General features: G+C 41.3%; 1 protein-coding gene across 2 annotated transcripts; it reads right to left on the reverse strand.

Annotated features, from left to right (window-relative positions):
* Positions 1-1,016: 1,016 nt before the first annotated feature.
* On the reverse strand, positions 1,017-23,295 carry LOC138598037 (protein MGARP-like). Of its 2 annotated transcripts, XR_011308636.1 has the most exons (6): positions 23,167-23,295; positions 17,724-17,824; positions 16,144-16,249; positions 11,030-11,047; positions 6,830-9,447; positions 2,307-2,359 (listed from the first exon to the last, which is right to left on the reverse strand). XR_011308636.1 is itself a non-coding variant. In XM_069669696.1 (5 exons), the coding sequence occupies exons 1-5, from the start codon at positions 23,240-23,242 to the stop codon at positions 1,995-1,997; spliced, it is 666 nt and encodes a 221-aa protein (XP_069525797.1). In that variant the 5' UTR covers positions 23,243-23,295; the 3' UTR covers positions 1,017-1,994. The 2 variants fall into 2 exon arrangements, 1 of the variants encoding a protein (XP_069525797.1); XM_069669696.1 differs by lacking the exon at positions 6,830-9,447 and having other exon boundaries at positions 1,017-2,359.
* Between the last annotated feature and the right edge of the window lie 1,200 nt (positions 23,296-24,495).

Below are 24,495 nucleotides of genomic sequence, written 5' to 3' on the forward strand. Positions count from 1 at the left end.
TTGTTGGACATTTGTGAGACCCTTCTAGAGAAATTAGTGCCAGGAAGATCATCAAGTGGATTGTGACTTCATGCAGGGGTAAAGTCAACACCCAATAGTGAAAGAAGATGAAGAGAAACAAGGTTGTTACAGGAAGGTTGTGTTAGTAACTATGGACATTAGCGCAGTACTTTAAACAATACTGCTGCCATGTAAGAAAATTAAAAATACGACTACTTCCCACACAGTTGAAAAAGATGCCCTCTCTCGTGGATAACCTTAGCGTTTCAGCTTTACAATTCGGATCAAAATATACACAACAAGCACACAGCTGGGTTAATCTCCCCTCCTCCTCCATGAACTGTGTCTGGATGAACTCTCCTGCTGCTTCCAGCTACTTGAGGCTGACCCGTGTTGAGTGATGAGCCGTTAGCTCGGATCAGTACCAGGATTTCTCTGACAGACACCAACTACCGGCGTTCTGTTTGAGCTGTGGGGCGCCTGTCCAACTGCAGATCGCATGTGACTGAGCGAGTCATGCACTACTGTGAGAATCAGGAGGATCTCAACGCTGATAAGCTTTCACTACAGTTTCCCGCCAATCTCAAACATCACTTACCACTGCGGTTTTTAAGAAGGCATGTTTGGTAAGTAAAGAGAACCGGTAACTTCAACTGGAGGTATATCACGCAAATGTACCCCATTAGGCTAACCATCACTGTGAAAAAAAAGGGGTTGTACATCCAAGAGTACACATGTTCCAGTGCGTGGTTTACACACAGAAGAGTTGGTTGCACAAAGTGGTGAGAAAGAGTTGCAATGGAGAGTCGGCCTAAAATGCAAAGTTTACTATAATAACTGAAAAGGGCAGACTTTTTTTTTTTTTAAAACAGATAATTTGTACATTTGTAAGGATAAAAAATTAACTGTTAAAATTGAATTTGTAGCTACAGAAGGTCCTCAGTTAAACTTCCAATAGAAACTATGGTAAAAAGACCAATTCAGACAAATTAAAGACTGCAGTAAACCTCTTCGGTTTGATAAATCTTTATTGTATGGCTCGATGAATTACCGTATTTGTTCACAGTGCTCATTATTCAGTTATAAGCAAAATAAAAATATGATCACAAATGGTTTGAATCACTCGGTTACCCAATTATGTCTTTAACAGTTTCTCTGACTTTATGATTTCTCGGACAGTTTCACATTACACGTAATAACACACTGCAGCAGTTACAGAGCTTGTACACAATCTCAAATCCATCTCATGTTGCTGGAGGATAAACACAACTGTACGACAGCGAACCGCTCAGCCTGCTCCGTGATTACTGGCAAAGTAGCACAACATTACAGAGGTTTATATCAAAGGAATACAGTGCTTTGTCAATAGCAGTAGGGGCTTCATTAAAACAAAATCCTACGACATTAAAGCATTTAAAATGGCCTATTTAAAAATGTGTGGTTGATTGAAGTCGTTATAAAAGGCTAGTAGTATTTCTGCAGGGGAATGAGCGAACTGATCAAGGCCAATCTGCATATATAATGTTGTACAGCGTGATCACATTTATTTCACCCATAACTGCATACAAGCGTCAGATAATGGCCTCACTGCCACTATGCAAATGTCTCAGTGTGGTGTGCAGCTGCAAATCAGGAGGAACCGGCTGGGTTTTAACATCTCTGGGCCTCACAATAATCTGAACAAATATAGACATCATACACAGATTCTGCACACCAGAAAAGTCTCACATCATCTTTTCGTGAGCAAACGCTTAATCCCCACTCCAATAAATAAGAGAAAATATACAGCTCTAGGAAGACAAGAGAGAATAATCAATAAGAGGTGAACCCAGGAACCTGAGGAGAAGCAGCTAGTGGTTCTAGAGGGTGACTGTAAGTTGCTGGTTTAAACTGTTGCCAGTGTTGTGAGGAAGGAGAAAGACCTGCAGCTCTTGAGTTAAAGTGGTTTAGAGACAGTAGAGTGTGTGTGCTCCCTGCAGTGAATGTGTGGAACCTCAGGCTTCAGAGGCCTCCTCCTCAGATGAAGAAGTCGTACCGTTGCTTTCGGGCTCCTCTGCGACGGCGGCCGGCTCTGCGACAGCCTCGGCGGCCTCCTCAACGGCTTTGGCTGCCTCGGCGACTTCTTCTGCAACCGCCTCCACTTCCTGCGCAGCCTCTGCAACGTCCTCCGCCACTTCTGCCACCGCCCCGGCTACCTCTGCAACGACCTCGGCAGCCTCAGCAACGACCTCCTCCACTGCCTCCGCTACGGTCTCTGCTGCCCCCTCTTCCTCAGCAGCTACAGCCGCCTCTTCCTCTTCCCCAGCCTCGGCCTCTCCACCGGCCTCTTCAGCTGCAGCTTCTTCCTCCTCTTCGCCACCTGGAACACAAGAACCACAAGATAAGTATCCGCTGGAGTATTGGTTGAATTCACAGTAAGCAGCCAGTAGTCCTCATAGTCACTCCACAAAAGCCCCACCCCCCCACAGCTGCCAGAACAATGCTCATCACTGATGCAGCAACTGTGTGTTTCCTACGGACACATTCAGTCTGAAACACTGCATGTAAGAAGATATATCAAGCAAAATAAAACTATTAGAAAAAGCAAAGAGATTTGCCGTTTAAAAAGCAGCTTTATAACAGATGGTGGACATCGTCAGTAGCTGGGTTTCCATCCAAGATGTTTCAACTACACAACACAGAGAAAGAACTGGATCAAACGTTTTATTACACCTAAAAAAACTTTCAATTAACACAAATGTACTAAAGGTTGTCACTGTTTATTCAGTGTTTACATTACCACTACAACATGTGGAGACAAATGTAATACGTAACTGCTATTACAATAAAGTCTGGGTGAATATTTCTCAGGACTTCATGAACACCCTGCAGTCAATCAGAATCAATCTGAGTTCAGAGAACGAGAGAAACACTCATTTGTTGTTTACATCAATGAGCGCAGTCCTTCAGTACCTCTTAACACCACATGATGGCGTCTGTAACACACAAGCCTCAGGAAGTACACTGCCCCTCTGAAGTTAGACGATTCTGATGTGATCCACATTATCAGCATCATCCAACATCCCAGCTCTACTTCTGGCTGTGACCGACAGTAAACATGGCCGATCATTTGTTAGTGAATATCTTTATGCTATGGATCATTGGCTGGTGAGCTACAGTATTAACATATTTACATTATTTCAGCCGTATGCAATATTGTTGACTTTGACTGTTTTATGAGCTTTAGTGGTGCGACGAGCGACGAGAAATCTCTCCCGCTGTAGCCGAGAATTGTTGCATTTTCTGGAGCAGTAGTGCGTTATAACCTAATGGGGTGGTAAGGATTGTTTCAGGTTTTAGTCAAACCATCTAGAAAACAGAGTAACCGCTTGCTCAATGTTTACATTTTGTTTGAAAAATGCATGACAATCTTTTTCCCTTCGCTAAGTGACCATGTTGTGAGCAGGGTAACCAGGAGTTTATGGACAGCGAGTGTCTGACATTTCTGGCCTCCACTCTGTCCACAAATGACCGATAATGGACGTCTGGATGGCATTATCTATTATATAATCTTAATATATTAGATACATGTCGACAGTGGAGGTGGAGAGTGTGGACTCCTACAAATACCTCGGGCTGTGTCTGGACAACAAACTGGACTGGTCAACACACACCAGCCACCTGTACGGGAAGACACAAGGCAGGATGTACTTCCTAAGGAGACTGCGGTCTTTTAACATCTGCAGCAAACTGCTGCGGATGTTTTACCAGTCTGTGGTTGCCAGTGTCCTCTTTTACACTGTAGTGTGCTGGGGAGGCAGCACATCCAAGAAGGACACATCCAGACTGGATAAACTGATCAGGCGAGCCAGGCATGAAGCTGGACCCTCTGGTGACGGTGGCAGAGACAAGGACACTAAACAAACTGTTGGACATTATGGACAATGCCAGCCACCCTCTGCACACCGTCATCAGCAACCAGAGGAGCCTGTTCAGTGAGAGACTGCTCCTTCCAAAGTGCAGGACTAACCGACTGAAGAACTCCTTTGTCCCTCATGCCATCAGGCTGTACAACTCCTCACTTAGGGGGAGGAGGTAACAGGGACAGACTCTCTCACAAGCGGTAGCCACTAATTCAGCTCACAAAGTTAATAGTAGTTAACTTCTTTTATTCAATCGTAATATTTATTTATTTCTCAAAGGGTCATATGTGCAATAAAAATCTGTCAATGTGCAATAATCTCTCACCACAGTGCAATAACCTAATACCACAGTGCAATAACCTAATTTAGTTTAACTGAACTATTACCCACTGTTTACTTGTACATTTTCTAAGAGTGTATATTTTATATATTTTGTTATCTAATTTTGTACTTTTTTATATATATATATATATATATATATATATATCGATAGATATATATATTTTGACCTTTATTTTTTACCCTCTGTGTGCTGATTCTTTCCTATTGTATTGTACTGTATAAGCTGCTGGAGACTGAATTTCCCAGAGGGAGTCATCCCAAAGGGATCAATAAAGTTGAGTCTAAGTCTAAGTCTAAGTCAGGAGTTTTGGATCTCTCTGATGTAGTGATTGTCCTGTAATCTCCTGTATCTTTCAGCTGTACCAAAAATTATTGGAAAATCTTGGATAAAGATGTACGGGCATTTGATGGATTGTAAAAATGCCGAAGCCTTAAAGTATTTAAGTTAAAACGAATTAGAAGTGACTTTGTGCAAAGTCTAGTGCTGCGCTTAAAAGTTGACGATTTGAGTCATCAGTCTAGAAATGTCGACTCGCATTTTGTCATTTGAATCTCGCCAATTGTGTCTTTCAAGCTGCATCAGTGTACACAGAGCAACAGAGAGCCGATGATCAGCACACTTCCTCTACAAAAAGGACAGATTAAAACACTCAAAGCAGTACGTTAAGTCTGTTTCTCGGACGCTCTTCGACGTACAGAGGACGTCAGGAGGGGCTGCGAATGGAGCTGCAGCTAGCTTATTTTTTAGGTGCTCATTCTTTTTTGTAAAGATTTCTCCAGTGTTCATAGTTGGAGGTTTTTACCAGCAGCAGATTTGTCCACAGCCGTCACCTCCATTAGAAAACAGACCTAGTAATTAAATCACTGAATAAATCTTTTCAGTGTTCGATGGCTCTGCAGTGGACACTGAGCAGAGTGCACCAGCTGGGCGTATGCCTGGGTGTAACGTTACGTCTGACCTACAGCTGAAAGTTACGACAAGCTTTAAATTACGCCCTTTGCACCAGTTAGACTTTTATGCCGAGGATGGAGCAGGTGAAGTTTAGAAAGTCAGACTTAAATCCACGGTAAAACAAACAGTAAAAGTAACGGTCACAAAACGTAAAAGAAAAACAGAATGTCTGCGCGTCTTGTTTACAGGATGACTGATGAAAGGGCATTAAAAGTAGAGATAGTCATCTGTGATCGGACAGTGAGCTGATCGATAGGTTTCATTTCGACAGACCTGTTTGAATTATTTGAAGAGCTCTCCCCTCAGCTACAGCATGTGTCGGACACAAATGCAGCGGTGTCCCCGCCCTGCAGGTGCTGATTGGCATAAATTAGATTTTTTGCCAAACGAGGTCTTTCTAAACATAGCATACTTATTATTATATTACCGATTATTGATTGCAGCAGTGATCAATTTCTGTCGACAGCTTTTGTTTGTTTGTGTGTTGTTCTTGAACATTCTCATGTTCTGCATACAACTCTGAGTTTCCTCATTTCACTATCCGTAAAATTAATTTTTCTTTACGTTTGTTTTGTGTCATCTTCTGTTGATAGTTTAATGGGAGACGTTAGCGAGTGGAGACGTGTGTTGCCTGGCAACAGTCACTGCTCGGTCGTAGCCTAGTCGGGCTTAAGAGATAAGACCTATTTTTTTACACCCAGCTGGTGCACTCAGCTCCAGATGTCTGAAGGGACTGCGAGGCGAGTTGCTGCTAGCTTATTCGTTTACTTCAGTGTTCAACTTTCACAAGGTTTTTAACCGAGAGCCAACACATCTGTAGAGGTCTGCCGTTTACATCTGTAAAAACAGATTAAAGTGATTTCACCTTAAAAATCTTCTTTTTCTCAGAAGTTCTTTGACAGGGCTTCAAATGCTGCGACATGCGCTAATGCTAACTTAAGCTAACTAGCTAACTAGCTAACCAAAGTCGCAGTATAGCTTAGATGGTGGTGAGTCTTCAAACACTACAAGTAGTCAGCTTAAAATGTTTTAATGTTGGACAAACAGCCGGTGTTTGCGGAAAACTTTGGTTTAAGTAAAATTTTTGGTGCTGAACTGAAAATAAGGAGAGTAGTCGAAGCCTCGTATCGAAGACAAATCTGATTCAGCTCGCACAGACATATGATCCATATGTACGTGAATTCATTGAAAAGTTAAGTTAATTTTATAAATTTTTTCAGTGATGTGCAAGTTTAAAATGTCAGAAATACGTTGCTGAATATCTTCTTCGCCATGTCTCAGCATCATTGATAGATTAAAATATCTGACGCACAAGTCTCTGCTATCCTTCAGTTGGCAGCTCAGACTCAAGTGTGTGTCATTAAACAGGTGGACAGTTGGATGGAAACACAGCTACTAACAGCTCATCATATTTCCAGCAGGTTGATCGAGAAGTGCTACTACCTGACATGCCACTTCAAGCCTCAGTGAATAAATCTTCCAATAAACCCAGAGGCGACATGTTTACTACACAAAGTGCATGCAAACTCAAAGACAGGAAGGAGAACGACAAAGACAGGAGGGAGGGGACGGGTGAGGAGAGGGGAGGGGAGGGGGCGGAGTGCAGGATAAAGAAGTGAATCTTTGTTCTTACCATCCAATTAACAAGCTATCAGTTATCTGGAACTCTGAAAGGGAGTCTGACAGTGAGACAGACACTGAGACAGCCCGGGTAGGTTGTGCGTCTTTAATCTTTAACTGACAGAACTTCCACCATTTGTTCCACATTAACACAAACACACAGAGCTGTGGGAGACTGGCCGGGGGATCAACTTTGACTCAGAGCTTTGGCTACTGGGAGTGATAATGCGTGTGATAATTAGCTAAATGCTAACGCTTGAACGCTTACACTATGGGTGCTATGAGGAGTGTTTTTAACAGCTGTTAATATCAGGTTTAGGGTTTATTTTCTGATTCAAGCTGCTGAATTAATAATCAGGTTCCTCGAAGCATAAACTTTAGCTTCTGCAGATAGCAGTGCATATAACATCATTTCAAACCCAATAACTGTATTTATAAACGTTCAAAGCACTTTAAGCATAATGTTTCCCCCTAAAGAAAAGATATACAAGGTAAGGGTAGATAGGATAATTAAGGTGTAAACAGGCCCATGTCCACACGGCTACAACAGCAGACTTCCTGTCCTCCAGAGATATTAACGTTTTATCTGAAATCATTCTCTACTACACAGTGGTGTCTGAATGTTAGGACAGAAATATTACACCCTGCAAAGTGGACTTAAAGCATCCCTCGGTGCATGGTGAGGATAGTGTAGACATGACGGCCACTATCCGAGTGCTATATACCGTCATGTTAAAGCTGAAAGGATAAACACAGCAATGACCAGAGTAATGTCCAGATGTGTTTTTGCCATTTAGCTCACTATTGCGTTAAACTTTTATAGCGAGCAGGGTGAAGTGAATGAGTGAATAATGTTGGACACAACCCGAGTGTTTGGAACATCGTCAAATGACACTAAATGGACGATCGTTGAGGTTAGATGCTAACCATGTCCTAAAGATCATTATAATTAGCTTTGAATTTGGGTGATATCACTTCAATGTAATAATAGAAGATAATTAGAAGTATTTTCCTTCTTTAGACTCTGGACAGATGGACCTGTAGCTAATAGAGCTCAGGACTGAGAATAGGATTAAAGCAGGTGGCTGGCAGCCATGTTATCTGCTAATCTACACGTAATCTCGTTGTTCAACTTAATGCTAATTATGATGTTTACTAACTCAAAGGCAACTAGCCAAATGTTGCTTAGAGGGAAAGTTTTACTCTTGAAAAATGTATAAGTGCCCTTAGAGACAGTAAGTAAGTTAGTTTCATGTCACTGACCACCAGATAAATATAAACCACCACCACGTGTAATACTGCTAAATAATACCGCTAATAAAAGAAGTGGGCGTAGCCTCAAAAGTGAACCCAATGCAGATATGTTTCAAACCTACATTCTTCCTATTAACCAGCAGGGGATGACTACACTGGTTGCAAAAGAAGTCAGATCCTATAGAAGTCTATGAGAAAATGGTCTGACTTATCTTTTGATTTATTCCCTCAGTAAACATTTTAATTTATGGTCTCAAGTCTTCTTCAGTACAGCATGATGTTCATTTAAGCAACTATGGACCCATTTAAGAGTAAAATAGGAAATAAAGCAGGTAATGCCTTGGGGCGCAGCTCCCTGTGATTGACAAGTGGCTGTCAGGGTGACCCATTAGCCTGGAACGTGGTGAGCAATTTACCCTTGTCACACAACAGCCATTTTCCTGTGAAGTGCTGCTCTAAGGTTGTACTACTGTTTTCCAGGTTTGGATGGTAAAAATCCAGAAATACATCTGGCAATATTTCAATGCAAAACACCACATTTGATCATTTACGGACTGATTCAGCAACCAATGCCTTCCAAACACAGCTGCTAAGACGCCAAGGAGACGGTTGAATGGTCCACTGGAAGCTTATGGGTCTTGGGAACATGAAATATTAAAGTTAATTTTCTCTTCAGTTGCTGATGAATCAGGAAGCGATTACACCAGCATTTGAGCTCCCCAACCTGAGCGCAAGATCAATGGAAAACGGCCGCCGTGTGAATTAGTAACCCCTCTCACTTCTGGCTCCAACTAAAACAACATTGCAACGGTAAAGGTGTTTAAGGCTTAAAAATGTTGGTCCGAAAACTAATGCATAATGCTAAGTCCACTTCTTGTATACAGACGTGGAATTAGCCTATTCAGTTTAAGTGAAAACCTGGCTACATCGGCTAACAGAGCTCTTTGAATAATGCTGAAGTGAACACTATCACTCACAGTAGCGCATGCTAATGTGTTAGCATGGATGCTTGACAGGAAGTTGACCCCCTGGCTGATGTCCCACAAAATACAAAGCTATTGTTTAACATTCGGATCCAGAGAGGGGTCGAACAATGACAGTCCATTAGCACGAAGAACAATCTGTATTTGTTGATATTTCCTTTAAGTCCATTTAGCCTTGCCACAGAGTTACACTTTAACATTTAGCACCAGGAGCAAAAGAAAGAAGACAGCAGCATAGACTCAGTGTCCTTCACAGAACTGTCCAGAGGTTTTAGCAGTACAGGAGAGGAGGAAAGGAGGAGAGAGGGGGTTTGATTTCCCGTTCAGATCCAAAGAGCCCAGTTCTAGGACGAATATCCAAGCGGCCACAGAGGACCTTAGCTTTAGCATTACACTGAAAAGAGTAAAGACACAAAGAGTTAGAAGAAACTCTGCTTTTGAGACAAGCAAAGTTAAATTTATACATCGATGTCACTTTAAATTTAACCACAAGAATGGTTGAGTGATGGATATGGGCTGCCTCTATGAGAAGAAGCCTGAGTCAGGAGGACATTATATACGAAGTCAGCAGTTTGTCTAAAGTAGAGCAGAGATGACTCCTCTAAAGGCTAGCCTACTTTTGCTAACATCAGCGGTATGAGGAACACAATGAAGAGTGAGGGAGAGAAGAGGGGTGGAGTGGTGTCAGAGGAGGGGACTCTTCGCTTGTCAGGTAAAATCAGAGGTGAGAGTGAGTTCACATAGGAGGACAGATTTGATTGGCCAAGTATAGCGATGCTCTATGAGGAATATGATGTTGCATACACGTGTCCAAACTAGCAATCCTGCATCTTAAATATCCATCTACAGATTAATAAGATGCATAGCAGTCATGGAAATTTAACTCAGGCTGAAGCTGAACTACTCAAACGACTATGAAGCATCAAAATTGCTTGTTCAGAGGCAAACAGCTGCACTATTTACAGGTGTGTGAATGTTTCTTATCAAAGTTGCTCCCATCTTAGACATTTAATTTCAAGACTACTTTTCAACTAACTAGAGGCTGAAAGATATGGGACTTTTGCAACCTAAAGAGAGTTAAGAAAGGGAAAACAGATTATTGTTATGGAGGCCAACAAAGTGAATTTGAGTTGGATTAAATATGTACCTGTTACGTACGTAAACGTGCAAAGGTTTCGCATCTATGACTCTGCAAAGGTATAAGGAGGCTTTTTTAATCAAATAACTTTATTTATACAATTTGGGATGATTTAGAGTCGCTTGACGATGTATTGTTTCAGTTTCAGTTTTGTAAAAACAAAGTTTTCCCATCGCCACGTCTGAAAACATAAGCCGATACCGATAGATCTGTGATGGGCCCGTATCGGCAGATAACGGCTCAAAGGCTAGATCAGGCCCTAGTAAACAACTTCCTCTGTAATTCGGCCGTGGATTAAGATGATAAATATGTCTCTAAAAAGCCATTTTTAATGAGGAAAAAAATCCAGATGGAGCAACAGAGGAGCAGCTGCTTCGTCCTATTTTACTTCATGTATTTTTACATGTGAGGCTGCGCCTTCCTGAGCATGGAGGAGTTTGAGCTTCATTTAGTGACGCTCTTTGCTTCCCGATTTCTCAGTTTTAGTCTCTTTGATTCAGAATTATTTAGGGTGCTTAGATTTCAGTAATGTTATAAATCTTTCTTAAATATCCTGCTGTGCTTTGACATCTGACTAAACTGTACTGACAGTATGTTTGGATCCTGTAATTTCCATGTTTTTGGTTCATTCCTTCCCACTGTTGCCGTCTGTTTTCACTACAGTTAAAAATACAGTGATTGGTGTGATCTCGAGATTTCGTATCCAAGTTGTTAGAAGCACAATCAAACCCATGCCAACGTTTCCTTGAACCCAGGTCAACATTTCAGTGAGCATTCAGAAAGCAGTCAGGCAGTGATGATGAATGTGAGCATGAATATCTGTGATGACTTGACTTACCCTCTTCTTCGCCCTGGCCTGCAAACAAACAGAAACATCAGTGTGAGTTTCACGTAGTAAACAAGACAAAGCAACTGCAGCGAACTCCTCTGACGAGCAGAGAAGAAGTGCAGCGATCAGTAAAAGGAAGCGGCATCAGGATGTTAAAATACGTCACTGTTACAGTCGACACAACAGGAAAAGTTGCCGTATTTAACAGTTAACCCTTTAAAACCTCTGCAAAAGAAGTGGCGCGTCAAGGCCTACATTACCACATTATTGTGATGTCATTTCTTGGAGTATCTTAAAGTATTTCATATCCCTAGAATAAACACAACCTAAGCTAACTCAGCTAAAAGGTCATGAGAGTCAATAAACCAAAATAATTGATCAGGCAATTTGTGTCGCAAAAAATACCTAATTTGGGACATTTTTCCTTCAGATTTAGTTCAACACAAAACATTTAAATCAACCGACAGTAAAAACCATGAACAAAATATTTCTCAAAAACACCATTTGAAATCTGATTTTTCCCCATTTCTTTATGAGCAGAGCATCTTCAAACGCTTCACATCCCTGTAATCTGTACAACCTAAAGGTTATGCAAGATTTGCAAGTCAGGCTCTTGCTACTAAACTTTTTATTTAATTAAAGCGTTGCCCGAGTGTTGTCACCCCCGCCCTTAACAGTAGTCTTTGACATCATCAACAAACATGACGACACAGAAGACGGATGTCTTAGACGTCTGCTGCAAAAAGAATGATACTCTAGCTATTGTAGTTTTTAGGTCAATTTAAACTGCATAAGGCAAACATTTCCTATGGCAGGTCTGTTTTCATAGATTTCACATGCTGCTCAAGCCGTAAAATGGTTTAAATGTTTTCCAGACATACTGGACTACTACATACTAGACTGTAACGACCAACATAAATAGTTTCTGATCAATGAGGCAATTTATACCAACTTATTCATGTCATGTATGATTGTTCATTTTGTTTGACATTTAGGGCTCAAAGCTTTACCCCAAAGAGTTCAAAGGTGAGAAAAGTTATGAACTCTTATGCAACGAATCAGTTTCATGCTCTGTTTTAGACTAATGTTTAACTGCATCGCCCTTAAATTCATATAAGGAGGTTGTTTAAAAATGTAAAATCTGATTAGATGGCAGACAGAAACACTGGGATTCATCTTCTGTGGTGAAGCCCTCAGAATGAACAGAAATGTATTAACCCATTCATGTCCACAGTGGAATTTTATGATTTCCTTCACAGCACTCAAAGTACCAGCTGAGCTAAGAACAAACTCATTTAAATTTTTCAAATCGGTCAAAGTATGAGGCCACAGCACCCGTTTTTCTTAAACAACGTTAGTCACAAGGGGTGGCAGGTTTTTGGATTTTTCACAAAAAACAACAGGTCAGGAATATCACATCTTCATAATTCTTCATACACGCATAGTTTAGACTCTTACAATTTATATTCAAAAATAATTTTGATAGTCCACTGCTTTTTCTTTGTCCAGTATTCATATTTTGCAGAAAACTGACATTTTCTCTGGTATTATATGGTGTTTGTATGTTGTCCTATGGGGTTCACTCTATGAACAAAATGACAGTTATAATCTCAAATTGAGCCAAACTAAATATCAAACACACACACACACACACACAGGACTTTTCCTTAACATACTAACTTTAGTTGATAGTCATTAATGGGTTAATAAAGTCTAAGATACATCTTGACACCAGCAGTGAGAAACCAAGTTTACACAGTGGATTTATCTCCCTCTCTCGTCAGTGACTGTACACAGTGAGCTGCTGCATGCTGCTGGTTGTTATCAGCACACTGGAAAACGCATGTTTACTCTATTCATAAAAGTCGACTGGATCAAATAAACTCATCTGATTTATCTACAACAGAACACAGCTTATTTGTTCTGCTAACAGACTCTTACTGCCTACCACTGACCACAAACAGTGATGATAAACATCAACACGAGGATGTTTGAGCTCAGACAAACAGTTTGTGTAAGCGAGAAAAAGAAGATAAACACAGTAGAGTCCAGAGGAAAGGTTGTCTGATGGGAGCATTTTGACAGAACTGTTTGTATACTGGTTTGTATCCAAGAGGAGTCTGTATCTAAGCCTACTATTCTCCAATGCCTCTTGTTTCTGAGTGGGCACTCGGTTTACATTTTTGAGAGGGTGAAAAATCTTCTCAAACAGCACAAGACAGCGGAACAAATTAAAATACTTATTGAATATTAAATAGACACACTGCTGCTCTTCTCTCGGGTCTCGTCTCAAGTCGTTTTCAGTCATAAACTCCAGGTAATGTCCGGAGATTCAGGCGTGTACATTGTCCATAAATGTAAATAATGAAGTAGTATAGAGTCCAGGTTTAACATCCACTACTCGCCAAATACAGGTAAAAATCTTTTTGTTTTTTTATTAGCCAACAGACACCTACACTAATTCACTCTCCATTTACTCCACTCTTCTACTCGTATCACTAACACACATAATGCAAGCTACTCTGCACACTGGTGGCAAATATGCAACGCCAGACCGTCATTAACTGTATCATAACTTTTAGATTAACTCTCCACTGTGCACCGTGTCTGTGGTGACTCCTACGGTGTTTAACTAGTGGTAATCCAGCCGGCAGCAACCAACCCCACTAACCGGGGAAGTGAGGCCAACTTTTAAGAATAGGGCGACATATAGGTGGTGTCAAACAACCCACGAGGATGACTGAAGATCAGGGAGGAAGTACGGCTAAACGACAGGTTGCAGAGTTTGCAGAGTTACGCACTAGACAAACAGAGCGGCTTCACACATCTGAAGAACGTGAGCCAGCGCCGGAGTGATCTGATAAGATTTTCAGAGAGACTAGGTCTTAGGTCTAACAGAAGATGGAATAGTTGTCATGAGCTCTGGAAAGTCTGGGTGTGACAGCCCTTATAAAACTGCGCTGCATTTACCACCAACTCTGAAAGTTCATTCTTTTTTTCAGTGAGGCACATCTGCAAATTTTACACCAAAGATCTGCATTTCCTTTTTTTTCTTTTTATAAACATGCATAAAATACACCTGAGCACCCATACTCTATTTGCTCTGCAGCACAGTTACAGGTGCACTTCACCTTTTGCTGGTGCTTTGAATATTTGTCTCTTTTTGTCGGCCACTTAAACATTTAAATTGGTTTGATTGTTGACCGACCTGAGCACTTTAGCAGCACTAAGACTGTGGTAAAAATACACAGGAAGGACAGCAGGAAGTAAGTGTGCGTGTGTGTGTGTGTGTGTGTGTGTGTGTGTGTGTGTGTGTGTGTGTGTGTGTGTGTGTGTGTGTGGCCACTCTACCAGCAGACAGTGGTCAGAGTGTGCTGGTGAGCCACGCTGAGTCTCCTCATGTGTGTGGGTGTGTTGGGTCAGTGACGTTCACCTGCTGCTCAAATAAGAAGGATAATCTGGGACGTTCCCACAATCCTTTGCTCGGGGTGAACTTGATGGTGATGGTGAGGTTTTTGCTCACGGTGAGGCAGAGACATAGTCGAGGGGGTTCGTGTGATTTAAAGAAGCAGGATATATTTTATGGTCTAATAAATATATTTACAGTTACTCCTTCAGATCCTTTGACCCCTAGAACTGACCTCCAGCTGTCTACATGGTACAAACCTGCAGCTGCCCTCTGGCCCCTGGAGATCGTTGTTTGTATAATCCTGTTTGCTATGGTTTTTATTTGATAAAAGTTAACAGGATCTGAACCATTTGAAGATACTCCAGAGATGACATCACGACAAGCAAAAACCATATCAGCTCTGTATTTATATTGCAGATGAATCAAAAGGCCTTTTCACCAAGAGGAAGAACGAGCTGCTACCCGTCCTCGTGCAGCCTCAAGTCGGACATCCAGAACAGAGACACCCTATCCACCCAACTCCCAAAGACACACTGAAATTACCCATGATGCACCAAATTCAGGTGAAGAACCTAATTTTAACTTTTAGTTTGATGCTAAATTTGTACATGAGCTTGAAAGCATTTCTCTGTTTATTTAACCGTAAAAGTACAATTAAAAACAACGTGTCCCTAAAATTGATAAATAATCACGATTATCATTTTGGCCATAATCGTGCAGCCAGTGCACCAGATTCTAAAGTAAAGCATTTGAAGATATTCCAAGAAATTACACCTAATAATATAATATAATATCCTGTTCTTTTATTTATAGCATTATGTCTCATTTATTTATTATGTCTGCCAAAGTCAAGAAATTAGCGAAGAAAACAGCTGAAGAAGCTCTTTTATCAATAACACCATAAATATACTGTTAATGTTTGTGTTTGTAACATCTATAATTAGACAGTTTTTTTTTTTATTTGTTACGTATTGTTTAACTTCAGTCTTTTTTAATTCAATGTTATCTTTGTATTTTGCATCTGCTGGATTTGTTAGCCTCCGTTTCAGCACCAGGAGCTGTCCACACTGACCTCACAGCACCGTGCTCGTTCTCCTCAGGGTGGTTTTGAGTATAGTCGTTGTCAATGGGGTTTAAATTGGCAGTAGATTTATTTTGTTGTATCTGGAGCTTCATTAGCCACGTAAGTTTTCTGTTAACCAAAATAAAATAAATTCTTTGGGGTCAAAATGACGGCAAATTCGACCAACAGAATTGTGAATTTGTTATTCACAAAAACGGTTAACTGTTTTATTGACAGCAGTTGGATACATTTAGAGTTACCACCTCGTGATTGTATTCCACCACCAGTCTGAAAAACATTTTGGATGCATCCATTTTCTCCACAGAATAACAATTAAAACAGTGGCCTGGACGGGGGACATATTTAATACAATGAAAGTACTGGAAAGAAACCATCACCCTTAAACAGAACATCTCCAGTACACCTACACTGAACAGCAGAGGCTGCGGCCTAATTATTTACAGGAGGGACATAAAACCAGAGAACATCCCTCTCTGTGTTTCTCTGTTAAACCTCAACTAGAACCAAACCTGACCTGGATAATTGAGCAGTCTGAGAGAATGAGAAGGGGGTTGTTCTTTGTGATCATCACTAATCGTGATCGTCGTAGATAAGCAGGTGAAAATGCATGAGGCGGTGGGGAGTACTTACCCTTAGGTGGCCATGGTTTTGGCACCCACTCTGTCTTGGGTCTGGCGTTGATTTGTGAGATGCGACCATTGAATCGGTCGTTGTCTGAGGACACGGTGTTGTACGCCTGCGGAGGGAAGAAACATCTCATTTCTCTTTTCTCAAACTAAAAGATTTAAATTGCGTGGATCTTGTAAACCAACACATTCATTCATTTAAAACACCATCATGATAATTCTATTGAAGGAAATACCATCTGGTTTACTGATGTTGCTGGATGCTTACGTTTAAACTGATGGCAGGATTTGAGAGGGGCCACAGCTGGGGGAGCTACGTAGATTTAAATTTAAACACTTAGCAGTCTGTGTGTGCTTCAAAGGAAGTATAGAAACCATCCAGTCATACAGGAAGTGTCAAAGCTACTTTCTGTCTTTCCGACACTTTGCATTTCCTACTGAGGCAAGAAAAAACATTTTCACGAATGAAATTAGTTGGGTTATCACAATACATTCAAACTTCGATTTGATACCAATAAACAAAAACGATACCCATTTTGGTACGACGGCAACAAAAACACAAGTGCTATGAATGGAGGCGCATTTTTTAGCCGCGTCATTTCGCTTTCAGTGGGTACGCACCGAGCTCCAGGTGTGACGGAGGGCGGAGCAGACAGACACTCGACTTCAGCCTATAAAAACTAAACCCTGTACTGGGTTGTACAGAGGCGTAGGCGTGTTAGTTTGTTGTTTATCCGTTGTGAAACAATCAGAAAATAATGCCTAATTTCTCTGTTTCACTGCCTCATTTACATTAATGGCGCTCGCTCTCTTCACTTCCTGTCCATGTCGCCTGACCACAGCTGCTCTCTTTTTGCAGGCAGCAGCTTTGGGCTGAAAATCTGACTGCAGATCTGTTTGTTTTAAAGCTTCAGAACCTTTCGGTGCTATCAAAAGTAAAAACAACAGATTGATATATAAGAAAATAATATTTTACAAAATAATGCACCCTTGCTTCTGCTGCACTCGTATTTTCTCGTAATTTGTATTTCTCGTTCCAATGGAGGAGAAGCTCGTCGTTTCAGATCCGAGAACTGAAACTGGGAACTGTTGTAAGTTTGGTCTGTGAAGCAGGTTCATCTTTAGCCGAGAGGCCTGGGTCAACAGGAAATGGAAACACAAGAAAGCAAAGTAACGGTTTTCTTTTCCTTTTTGTCAGAAAGCGACGTTTTTAAGTCCTTATTAGGGCTGGGTTAAAAAAAAGTTTTTTCCGACTTGAATCGTTCTCATTTGAATGATCCAATATCGATTAATAAATCCCGAGATCGAACTTTAAAAATATGTGTAAAAACGTGTCTGATCACCCACGTTTCTGAGCGCTCCTGAATGCAGCACGACTCAGCGCATCCCCTCGAAACACGGCAGTGAGGGAGACATGCCCTGACTTTTACTGCACCTACTACAGAGACATCAGTGATCGCTGACAGACTCTTTTTATTGTGTGCGCGTCCATGAATATGTCAGTTAGTTTTGCACTGATGTTTGTTACTCTCTGTTAGCGTCTGCTTAACATACATACATAAACAAACAACAAACATAACTTACATATGAGACGGCGCCGACAAAGGCTCCACCACACAGCAAGGCGTAGACTATGTTCTCCCCAGAGCCACCGGGGACTGAAGACATCTGCCGCCGTGGCACAGCTGGAAGGAGTTAAAGGTCACACGTTAGATCCTTCATCAATTTTCTGATTCCTTTTTTCTGAATTTGCATTGAAATTTTTATATAAGTGAATGCAACACTGACTGAATGACTGTTATTGTGTGCCTAAGTGATTAAAAAAAAAAAAAGGAACAAACGGTTAAAAGCAATAAATGATTAAAGTGATGTATAAGGCTCAATTAAAGGACCATCGAGTGTTCCTTTTAATCTAAACACTCTGCGCACCTCAGCAGAAAAGGTTGATGCGTTCCCACAGACTGTTCCCCTCTGTGACCCTGAGCAGACTTTGAAAAGATCCTACAGGACAGGAATAAAGTGCTGCACCAGCCCAAACGCTTCCTTCTCTCAGTGAGAGAGGGGTTGGTGAGAAAGCACCCTTGGGCGCTGTGCTGGCTCATGACGTCTCCCACTACACCACAGATTTAGATTGCCAATAAAATGCCTGTCAGCGCTTGTTTGACACCTGCGAGGTGATGCACCAAACACCTCGCCCATGAAATCAAAGACATAGTTTGGATTTTGCGTTTTATGTGAACAGTTTTAAACATGCATTGCAAGGCCAGGAGCTTCAACTGCAGCAGTAAGGTTTGGCTAAAAAAGCGTCAGTTTCAAGAGATAAAGTGAGGGAAGTAAAAAGTGTGAGTGACAAACAGCTCGATATCTGCTCCTGTGTTTCAGTTTGGCACAGTGTCTCCTTCCTGGCAGAAACACTAAAGAAGAATGCACACGCATGTATGGTGATGCTTTTTTATTGTGATTAATATTTATGTATTTATTCGGATGCTGGTGTAGTTCAGCCCACTTGACGTTATATAAGTGAACCTCACCTAACATCCTGTTTCATGACTCTTCCTAGCCACGCCCTGAGGAAGACCCGATGAGGGTAATAGTGATGTTTTTTACGAGAGATGCCCTGATTCAATAAAGGCATTTTAAACTAAATCCTTGTCTCGGTGCGAGTGTGCCTGAAGAAAGCCCATGGCTTCCCTCCCTCGACACATCTATGTTTTATTGGAGAATATTTTTATGTTGTGAAGTCTATTAATATTGGAATTATTGTATTTTAAGAGAACGCCATGTTTTTTTATTATTATTGTTAATGGTTTATTTTAATCAATTAAAGAAAGTAATGTATTTCTCCAATATTGTCTGTATGTGCATTTACTGTGTATTTATTGTTCCTTTGAAAGCCTGGATCTAACCTGCTGCTGTATTACATTACCCAGTTTGGGATCAATTAAGTGCATCCATAGGATACAAACTGGATGCGTCACTGAACAACCTCAATTCACCAGTCAATTTTAGTGATTTGATCAATTTTATCTCAAAGTGTCTGCAACAGAATCCTTGATGGATCAAAGCGCGTCCACTAAAAGTTCTTGTTGTTTCCACTGACAGGCTCAGATTGTTATTCTAAGCGTCTAACAACATTACAGAAAGGATCCCTACAGAGAGAGACCTTTTTGTTACAGAGGAAGATGATTGTTTTAACCACAAACAGACGTTACATCGCTCTCTTCAAAGACACCAGACTCTCTTCAAATATCATCAAGGATTATGTTACCGCAGTGCCGCAGCTGCAGGCTGAAGAAATCTTATGGATCAATAACAAAACCGTAAGAATCTACTCGTGTAATTTGGCCCAGGTTCAACAATATTTGGCCTTCCCTTTATAGGCCACTGGAGCTTTTGACGTGCAGTGTTGAGGGTATTAAAGTCTTCATATTCTCAGGAACTAATCTAGACTCCAGGGCTTACACGACTCCCTGCCACCCTGTTATTTATACTGGCTAATCGGATCAAGTCTTGTTGAGTTGGGAGGATAAGGTGGAGAAATTTCATGACTAGCGGACAGGACGGAGGTCAGGAAGTCACAGGATTAGAGACCGATACCCTCCTCTTGTTAAGTGGGACCACTGGAGAAAGGAAGGGCTGCGATATTGTGGTCTGATGTCCAGCAAACGTCTCATCACAGAGTGGACCTCTCTCTGATGTAATCTCTTTAGAGGCTCCCAGTAGTGCCTGGCATGTCCACCTACCATCTTATTTTAGGTGGGACTTTGTGTCAGGATACAGATGCCAAAAAGGTGTTTCCTGAAGCAGTGTGGACCAGGGGGCGGCCCGGAAAGCAGTAAAAAGGAAGCCGGGCGCTTTAACTACATGGAGATTTTTAGACATAAAAAAGCTACACCTTATGGGTCGTGTAATTCCTCAACATAGACATTTCAACAAAAATACATTTCTCCCTTGATTAATTTGCCATACCTCAAGTACCACATGAATAGAATTCAGGATTTACAGCTGGAGGCCTAAAAAAACTCTGACTTACATGTAGTTCATAGTTCTTACCAGCTACTGAAGATCAAAATAAAACACAGCTATGGCCATTCAGAGGCTAAATCTAAGCTAGCTAACTGACCTTTAGCCAAACATGACCCTTTGAGTGTGAAACCACAGGTCCACTTTAGGGGCGCAACGATTAGGCCAGTCGACATTGTTGGCAAAAAAAATTAGATGCCAACTAATTAGATTGTCGATAATTAGTCGGTTACGTCATCGCGCGTTTTTCATGCTGCGTGTGGACATAACATTTTTTTCTGGAGCTGAGTCTCTGAAGGGTGAGCCATCTTGCATCCTTACTATCTCTGCTGAGAGTTGTTCATGCAAAACGGCGACCGGGAAGCGTCAGGTAAACAAAACAGCAAAATGGTGGTGGCTGATGCAACACCATCACGTCCTGAAACTACGAAAGTCTGCGAGCATTTCACCCTCAATGCTGCAAAGAAAAGGAACGCCTGCAGGACCTGTAAGGTGGACCTTGTTTGTTAATCACGGGAGCACGTCGGTAATGAGCGTGCATTTAAAGAGAAGGCACGTTGGACTGTTTACTTGGTGTCAGCACTTTGTCGTTGGTTTTAAACATGATGTTGGATTTGTTATTTCTCTTCTGTATCAGTCGGAGCCAAATCAGCAGCAAACTTTATTAAAGACAAATTTTGAAATCAAGTCAAATTTAATTGTCTTTGTTATTTTTGAAAAATTGTTACACTTCAGGCCCGGCAAGGTGAATCCATTTACAGAGTTGCAATGATTAATCAATCAAAAGAAAATTAATAGACAACCTTACTTGCTAAACTATTAATCGTTTGTCATTTTTCAAGCAGAAATGTGAAAAATTTGCTGGTTACATTTTCTTAATCGTGAGGATTTGCCGCATTATTTAATAATTTGTGACCGTAAATTAAGAGTCATTGGGTTTTGCACAGTTATTTGGCTGATTAATCGTTTATGAAAATAACTACGAGATGCAGCCCTGATTATGTATACAGCACATTTCAGACCGAAAGGCAACCCAAGTGCTCTACGGAAAACCTAGGAAAAAGCACAAAATCTGTAAAAGCAGAAAGCTGGCAAAATAAAAAAATTCAAGAAAATGCCTTGAATTAAAATATTTAAAAAAGGTTGGATCGGTCCATTCCTGGCAAGTGTGGCATAAAAACTGCGTCACCATTTTTAGGTTGAACCCTTTAAGCTGTAATTAGATGCGACCCGATGACCTGAGAGTCCTTGGTGGCTCAAATGGTCAAAACAAAGTCAGATACTTATGTTCGGTACAAACAAAATGCCAAAGAGTTAACATTATTAAACACGCTACACGTTTACTATTCAAAAAAAAAAATCGAAAGAAACTCATTTTTACAAGGCACGCCTGGCTAGTTTAAAAGTTAGATGTTGGATTGTGTTGGCTGGATGCATCCCATCTTTCATTGAACAAATACAGCCATGCACTATGTTGCGTTGGCCCTACAAACATTTGAATTATGCGTCTCTTTATTTTTTAATAAAGTGTTTTCATCATCCATAAATCATTTTGCTAACATTTGCTGCTTCTAGCTTCGTATTATAAAGCTTTTTGACACTTAAAAAAATTAAGTCTTTGAACTGCAGGTCTGACAATAGAAGCTATTTGCAGACGCAACTTTGGGCTCTGAAATTTTTATAAGCATTTTATTAAACATCTTATAGACTACGCGATTAATCCTGAAAAAGATGGGCAGATTAATCAAATTAATTATAATCATTAGTTGCAGCCTTAAAAAATGTTATCACATTTTTACAATGGCACATTAATCTATAATAAAAGTCAGATTTCATTCATCTAGATGTTTTCTGTAGGAATTGCGATTTTTGGATGTCTTCAATGTCACTGGAAATAATATTTTGACCATGAACACATTTTATATTACCTTTTCTGGGAACTGTAGTTTCCTTGCTTAAAATGCTCACCTTAAATTGCAATTTTCTTTGAGTCAAAAACGTGAGTAACCTTAGAAAAATGATGAGATGGAGAGACCCAGCATGTTCACCACAAGCCACACAGCGGCACATGTGATGATGGGACGTGACGACAGGAGATTTTGCTCTTTAAGCTCGTCATCTTTTTACTCTGACACGGACGGTTTCCAATCTGTCCTTTCGTCGTTCGTAGTTACGTAACTTTACGTCAACAGAGGAGAGAGAAGGTGCGACCACCGACCGGCTCGTGGCGCAAGTTTTCAACAACTGTAGGGGTGACATAGGTCGTGCCTCTCCTATGCACTCTCTATACATTAGGCCATCGTCACACGCATACACACCACGTGACAGACAGCGGCAACCATGTTTCCATGCTACCAACAGTCTAGTGAAGGTCACATACAAATGTATATGTGCTGTGCATTAATGTTCACGTCAGCAAAGAATCTTTACATGACTGATATAACTTAAATAAATTTAAGCTCGTTCTTTGCATCAGTATTGATGGTTCGGCACATGTTACACCGCTTTAAACTGTGATGAATGTCATTTATTAAGTATGGATACAAGCTGGTAAAGAGCGGCTCCTGCTTTGATCAGGCATCCAGCTTTAATACACCGACAGAGGAAACAACTGTTTGATAAGCGTCATTATGAAATACTCCATCCAGCGCTCAAAGTGTACACGTATATCTCCACGAGCAGCAACCTTTAGGTACCGTCTAACAAGTCTGTCTATTTAAGTTAGAGGGACAAACGTGCACCATCAAAGCCTCACAAAAAGCCCAATTGACCTTCACATCCCACCGGCAGCCATGTCCAGCCTCCAGTGTGGGGATGCAGCAATGCAGAGACATTCGCACGAGGACAGAGTGTACTATTTCACCGCTTACACCAGGCAGTCAATAGGCGACAGATGTAACACACAAAACCTCACCATCAGGCACACATCGTGGGGGAAAAGGAGTAAATTCAGTTATTTTGTTCTGTTTTAGTGGGGTTTTTTTGGCTGGCTGATGAAACTCACCATCCCGGGGCAACCTGTAGGCTGCTCTCCGTGCCAAAGGCCCACACTTCTGCCAGGCCGCTCTGCAGGAAAACATCGCTGCACTCCGAGGGCTACGACGGGAATGCTGCAGTTTCAGCGAATGCTGGATGAATGGCTGGCCCGGTCTGCTCAGAGAAACGTGCAAGGAGGCGTAGAACAGACCCGCCCTCTGTTGTGCAATATATGCGGTGACGTTTGTATGGGGAGTGGTTAGTGCCATGGAGTAACAGGAAGATGTCATGTATGAGGAGGTGTTAACAGCCCGGGAGAGGAGGCCGAGTATGCATACAGTATACAGTAGAGATGTCAACTCTCGTTCACTTGAGTGACCCGGATCTTCGGATCTCGTTCAGCTGAACGATTCGTTCATTACATTCGTTCACCAGGTCGTTCAGTGACATTTCCGGTTTACCAGTAACTCACTCACTCTCACTCGTTCACGAAAAATAAGTTTAGTTTGTGTTCATCTGTCAGTGGTTTACACATCTGTGAATTGACCTGTATACACAGATGCACCTAATCGGGTCGCTCGCTTCGTTCAGTGAACGAGAGCGAGGGAGAGACAGAGAGAGAGAGAGAGACGATCGGTCAAGCGATACGTTCAGTCGTTCTCCTAACCAATGATGGTGATTTGATACATTAGATGTGATACAAACAGCCCTCCTCTGAAACGCAATTGGCTCGTGCTAACATCAATCAGTCTGGTTTCCTAAAACAAGAAGTGGGGAGCCGCGAGCGGAGCCAAGTGAACGAAAGGAACGACTTTGATGCATGAAAGTGAACGGATCATTCCGTTCACTGAAAAGATTCGTTCTTTTTGAACGAATCGTTCAGGACCGAAACATCTCTAGTATACAGCCCCTTTCACACATGCTCTGCACTCCTGAAAGTTTCCATACATTTTTTAACTCTGTTTTTCTGTGATAAAGAGTTATTTCAGGTGTTTTCTCGAGATCACTTCTTATTTTCCCGTTGTCTTGGGATAAATACGCAGCACCACTGTAACGTCAGATGATCTTAACTCATATCCCAAGAGTTGTAAAAGCACAAAACAAACATAGAAACAGGCTTAACTTACCTCATTAGTGTGGGCAATGGCAGCATGGCATGTCCAGGTCTGTAATATCACAGTGACCAGCCTGTTGTTCTGTTTTCTAGATCGCCAGAAAATTATCCAGTTATCACGAGAAAATGAGATTGGTTATCTCGAGATAACGGGCCGAATTAATCCGTTAAAATGGGAAAACCAGCTTTGTTTTCCCGAGATAACGAGAAAACTAAGTCAAGATCTCCAGAAAACGAGCAGAA

Source organism: Semicossyphus pulcher, unplaced genomic scaffold, assembly GCF_022749685.1.
Source record: "Semicossyphus pulcher isolate SPU_LCO1_2020_fin unplaced genomic scaffold, fSemPul1.0.p SCAF_2, whole genome shotgun sequence".
NCBI classification, from domain to species: Eukaryota; Metazoa; Chordata; class Actinopteri; order Labriformes; family Labridae; genus Semicossyphus; species Semicossyphus pulcher.

Bases quoted from the DNA above. Each gene is read 5' to 3' on its own strand.
- LOC138598037 (XM_069669696.1), bottom strand. From the start codon at position 23,242: ATGTTTTCCTGCAGAGCGGCCTGGCAGAAGTGTGGGCCTTTGGCACGG. The intron at 17,825-23,166 runs GTGAGTTTCATC...AACTCCTTCCAG, and splicing joins CTACAGGTTGCCCCGGGATG to CTGTGCCACGGCGGCAGATG. The intron at 16,250-17,723 runs GTAAGTTATGTT...TTCCCTCCGCAG, and splicing joins TTGTCGGCGCCGTCTCATAT to GCGTACAACACCGTGTCCTC.